At 36.5% G+C, this 6011-nt stretch overlaps 1 protein-coding gene across 1 annotated transcript in view; it reads left to right on the forward strand.

Annotated features, from left to right (window-relative positions):
- RRAS2 (related RAS viral (r-ras) oncogene homolog 2) overlaps nt 1–3443 on the forward strand; it is an 85674-nt gene extending 82231 nt beyond the window's left edge. The window contains exons 5-6 of the mRNA XM_012654386.1: nt 1–110; nt 1941–3443. Coding sequence (XP_012509840.1) covers nt 1–110; nt 1941–2028 — 198 coding nt within the window. The 3' untranslated portion in view covers nt 2029–3443. The remainder of the gene's footprint in view (nt 111–1940) is intronic.
- Nucleotides 3444–6011: the final 2568 nt, after the last annotated feature.

Consider the following 6011-nt stretch of genomic DNA (forward strand, 5'->3'; position numbering starts at 1 on the left):
GAAGAAGGACAGCAGTTAGCCCGGCAGCTTAAGGTAACTTACATGGAGGCATCAGCAAAGATTAGAATGAATGTAGATCAAGCTTTCCATGAACTTGTCCGAGTTATAAGGTAAGAAAAACACATTTCTAGAAGCATGGTTTAATGAATTACCATTAAATCTTTTTAGTAAGAAAAAGGAAATTTTATATAGGGGTGATTCCTTTCTAGGGGTAAATGCACATGGTATGTTAAAAATTTTAATTAAGTACATATTCTAGGTACTTCCAGTATATAAACTCTAATGTTACATTGAAGTAGAAAGCATGTATAGAGAGCTTGAAAGAATAAATGCAGTACCAAAGGTCATGGTGGTGTGGATGTAGTGATGTCAGCAGCTAACATTTGAGTGGTAATCTCTTCCAGAGATTGTGCTAAATGCTTTACTTACATTTTTACATTGAATCCTCACCACAGCCAGTTAAACTGAGTACTTTGTTTTATCCTCACTTTGAGATGAGAAAACAGAGGTACAGAGAAGTTATATAGCTTGTTCAAGGTTTAGATATCTTAAATGGCAGGACTGGGGCTTGAATTCAAATCTCTGATTCTGGAGCCTGTGCTCTTAGCTTTGCTTCTTACCTAGCTCCTCCCAGGGTAAAAGTAAGCCAGGGAGTAGAGATTCAATAATCCTACAAGGTGTGAAGTATAACATCCCACACCACAAAGAGTTTTTCTGTTAGGTGGCTTGGGGGGGGCCCTGTGGTTTAGAAAGTGTTAATGGGTTCCAAGAAGCTTGAGGTGATGGTGAGGTCTGCTAGAGTTACTATATATGTTTGTGGGTGAGAAAGATCAAGTTACTTTAGTAGGTGGAGTTTGATTTGATTATTTTGAGTCTTGGTGGCTTGGCCCCTACTTCACCCTCTGCTCTCTAGATCTACTGGGATTCTCTGCTAGTTAGATGGTTTGACAGGAATGTGGAGTGGACTCTTTGTGTATTGTGTAAGGTGAATTGACACCTAAGCTATGGTCTTGTACTTGTTAGCCCCTTGCCAGGGTTGTGCGGAAGAGAAAACGTAAAGGTTGTAAATTTGGGGGTTTTAGTAGTTGGTTAAAAATCCCAGTCTCATTATTGTTTAATAGGTACAGAGTTCTGGAGACAGATAGTGGTGATGGTTGTCCAACAATGTAAACATACTTTATGCCACTACATTGTACACTTAAAAATGGTTGAGATGGAAAATTTTTTGTTATAAGTATGCCTCAGCCCCCGTTCCGTTCCCATTTTAGTATTAAACAACTGATGGAACAATGCCTTCATAAAATAATTATTACTGCCTTTTTGAAAGAATTTGTCCTGTCTTTTGATCCCTAGGATCTATCCTTATCCACCATTCAATCCGGAGTGAGGAGCGGGTGGAGGAGGTTTTTTTGGCTTTTTTTAATGCCAGGCACTCTCAGGCATATTTAAATATCAGAAGATCTTTAATCCTCATAGAAACTGTGAAAGGTAGATTTCAGTTATTCCCTTCTGAACAACTGAGGCTCAGAGAGGTCAACTAACTTGTCTAATACTGACTTTAATAAGTGGCAGAACAGGGATGAGAACTCCATACCTCGTAAGGGTGCTTTACTCACTTGTACTCTAGTGATGGATGTTTATGCTTAAGCATACCTTAGAGTCATGGAATTTCAAACGGAGAAAGGAAGTCAGGTTGTTCAGACAAGTATCTCATGTGATTCAGGATTCACTCACTAAAGCAACTTAGCTCTGCTTATGCTGATGTTGAAGCGTTTGTGCCCTTTCTTGAGGGGTTGGGGCAAATATTTGCTTTGATCCTTAGTTAAAATTTAACATCGAAACGCATATGCACTTAAATTAGACTAGCTCCCAAATAACTTGCATTTCTAATAGTAGATTACCAAGCAGGCAGTTATATTTTAGACTTTTCTATCTTACAGGAAATTTCAAGAGCAGGAATGTCCTCCTTCACCAGAACCAACGCGGAAAGAAAAAGACAAGAAAGGCTGCCATTGTGTCATTTTCTAGACTCCCTCAAGTTTTAGCTACCAACTGCCAGGAAAAGCCCTCATTTTCTCCTCTCCTTACAGTTTACATCATGTTGGTACCTTTCTAGCCTTAGACAAATGATCACCATATTAGCCTTAGACCAAGAAGGTGGCTAATTCTTTCCGTGAAGCTAATACAATGGTCATTTCCACACAGATTTAAAGGAAACACTAAGGCTGCTTCAAAGATGATCTGATTCCTTTAAAATACATGTCTATATACACAGACACGTTCTTTTTTTAAGTGCTTACATTTTAATAGAGATGAATCAGTTTTGGAACCTAAGCTGTTTGCCAAGCTGAAGCCACAAGTTGTGAAATAATTTTTAACTTCTGGAATCATATTGCCTACTGTTACTCTAAATAGAAATATATGGAGTTTTTTTAAATGTGAATTTTTGCCTATCTTTAAAAATTTCAATATCAACTTTAGTTAACCTTAAATACACTGAATTGAATCTACAAAAGTGAAACGTCTCAGACCTTTACTGATGCTACAGCTTTTGTTTTCCAGTGGCCAAAATACCAAAATGCCTATTGTATTTATGGATTAAAAACTGCTTGTAAAAACCCTTGTTATTACTCCTACTCTTGAAGATGATTATATTCTTTGTGGCCAAATATTTGGACTCATTCTGGACTTAGGCATTTCAGTGTACTTGATTTTTTAATTTAACCCTTTCACAGCCATGCTAAGGGTAAAAATGAGAAATATCTGTCTGTCTTCCTTTTCAAGTATTCTGGATAAGGGATTCAAAAAAACTAAAACTGTTTTTGTTTGATGTAATATAAAATATGGAATTGATCTTTCCAGGGTCAGAGATGATTAATGTTTTTGCTATATACTTTTATACATTATTTTCTTATCAAACTAGTTAACAAGTATTTTTATATGTTTGTAAGGAAATATGCTTTCACAGCATACCTTGTGTATATGTAAAGATAAGTATTTAATTCTCACTGTTCACTTTTAACTGACAGAGAAAAAAAAATGGAAACTACAGAAACTGTGGTAGAACTTTCACTTGCTGGTCTGGTCCTGGTCGTACCCACCTGTGGCCAGTCATGTATCTACTCAAACCTTCCCAATAGAGGACAACAGGATGGACTCTGAAATCACTTTCAATATCCCCTACTAGATATTGACTGTTATATCAAGTATTAAGTGTAAAGCTTTTAATTGACAATTAGTATAACTGTGGATGGCTTCCGATTTTGTTTTTAATTCTGTGGATTGTGTTTAAACAATTCAAAGGTATGTTCCTGATTTTGAGATACTAAGTGGTATTGCACAGTTGTCACTTTATTGAATGTGTACAACAGTCCCATGAAGTTTATAAAGCATACCCTTGTATAGCTTCAGGTGCTAGAATTAAAATTGATCTGTTATCACAAGACGATGCTCAGTTACTCATTTTGTTTTAGTGGTTTCTTGAAGGAACAAATGATAGAGAAAACTTTTTCAGTAGCTCTGTGCCTTTTCTTAACAGTGCTTTAGGGTTTGAATCTGAAAGTCCACATTGATCATTCAGCAGGTGAAGCTGATGTGAAACAGTTTGGTGTTCTTAGTGATATCTTGAATGTTTCCGTGAGCCAGCATTTCTTAAACTTTTCTATGAAGTGCTCCTAGCAGAGAACCCTAACTATAGAGGAAGGTGAATAGATACAACCCCACCCCACCCCGGATGAAGCCTGAAACAGCTGAAGCAAAGCCCACAATACTTTTATTTGAAAGCTAATAAAAATTATAGAATTTTACTTTGTACTTCATAATATAATTACATTGATGTAGAAATATCTTTCCTTTCAGGTCTTCTAGTAAAATTACTGCCCAGGCCCAGGAGGATACCACATTTAACCTGTGGCTTTTGATATCATATCACTGTCACATATCCTTGGCAGTACTTACAGTTGGGATAGTTTTTTGTCATGGGTAACTCCAGATAACAAGAGGTTGCTTACATAATATCCAGACTTAATGGAAAACCCTTCAAATTTTATCTTATCTCAGTTTACTTTTCTCTTCATGCTTCACTTGGATTATTTTTGTTGCTATATCTTCAAGCTCTGTAACCTTTTCTTTTGTGATTGTTTAATCTGCTATTAATCTTACCCAATGAATTTTTATTTCAGACTTTGTTTTTTCCCTCAAAGTTTTATTTGGATCCTTTTTGTATATTCTATTTATCTCCTCATTATGTTAATATATTACTCTTAACCAGCTCTTCTCAACTGGGTGCCCAGAGAATTGAGTCCTAGTGCCTTATCTGTTGTGTGTTATGATTAACTTCTCACCTGTGCATTTAGAGTGGTACTAGCTGATACCATCCTTGGGGGAATTTAGAAAATGGTCACTCAACTTTCCATGGGACTCAGTTCTCTCATGGCACCCCGTTGAGAAAGGCTGCTTTGAATAGTCGAACATTATTATAACAGCTGTTTTTTATAACAGCTGTTTTAATGTCTTGGCAGATCCCTTTATCTCTGATTTTTGTATTTATCTTTATTGACTAAATTTTATTTAGTTATGGGTCACATTTTCTTGGTTTTTCATATGTTGAGTGAATTTTGGTTAGATAATGACATTGTATATTTTATGTTGTTGGGTGTCTAAATTTTTTTGTCTTCATAGGAAGAATTTTGGGCTTTGTTGTGGTAGTCAGTTAATTTACTTAACTGCATCTCAGTTTGATACTTTTAGGTCTTCTTTTAAGCTTTATGCAGTCTCAAGTAGACTTTTTCTGGGATAGTTTAGCTCTACTACTAAAGAATGGCCCTTCTGGGGGTCTCTACTGAATGGCCCTGCCTGATTAATAAGGACTTTCAAATTTGACTTGTGGGAACTCGGTCAATTCCCAGCTCCATGTGAGCTAAGGGGAACCATCCTTTTCACAGTTCCTGGGTTGTTCTTTGCCCATCCTCCTGGAGTTTCACTCTATACATATGTTTCTTAATATTTAAGAAAGACTAATTGACCCTATGCATGTTTTTGGAGCTCTTTTTCTGTGTAGCTCTCTCTCCCTTCCTGAAACTTCCAGCTGCTTCAAACCTTGTGATCTCTAATGTCTGTCTTTTCATCTCAGGGAAACATTTGTGCCCTGGTTGGAATCTGCCATCCCCTTCACAGTCTGGAATGTGCCTCTAGGTAGAAAGCCAGGGCAGTCTTAAAGCTTACCTTATTTATTTCCCTTTGTGCTGTCTCCAATGTACAGTGTCTGAAAACAGTTGTTTCATGTATTAATATTTAGTCCAATTTTTTAATTGCCTAAAGTAGGAGGGTAAATCTTGGTTCCTGTTACTCCTTCATAGTTGAAAGTTGAAGTCTCTGCCATTTGATTTCTATCATAAAATCAGACGTGCCTTGTAGCTGTTTAAATCTGTGACTTGAAAACTTTTCTCACATAGAATAGCCATTATCATGGCATGAATAGTCCTTGTCTTTCTGGCCATTTATTCTCTGTAGCTGGGGGTTGGCAAACTTTTTCTGTAAAAGGCCATATAGTAGATAATATTTTGGGCTTTGCAGGCCATATGGTCTCTGTCCCAGCTACTCAACTTTCCCATTATAGCAGTGAAACGGCCATAAATAATGTGTAAATGAATTAATGTGGCTGTGTCCCAATAAAACTTTATTTGTATACACTGAAGTTTATATTTTATATCATTATCCAATATGTTATGAAATAATATTCCTTTACGTTTCCCAACCATTTACAATTGTAAAAGCCATTCTGTACAAAAACAGATAATGGGATGGATTTGACCCATGGGCCATGGTTCATCAATCCTGCTCTGTAACACATTTAGCACTTGAGGTTACATTTCCAATGTTAGAATGTCTTATGCCTCTTTGTTTATGTGGAAATTCTTTCAAACAGGATTTTCTGAATGTATGGTCATGAATTCTGTCCTAGGAGTTTTCTCCCTATATTGTTTGTTTAGGGATTTACAACATTGCAGAAT

This window comes from Propithecus coquereli, unplaced genomic scaffold, assembly GCF_000956105.1.
Source record: "Propithecus coquereli isolate 6110/MARCELLA unplaced genomic scaffold, Pcoq_1.0 Scaffold44, whole genome shotgun sequence".
Lineage (NCBI taxonomy): Eukaryota > Metazoa > Chordata > Mammalia > Primates > Indriidae > Propithecus > Propithecus coquereli.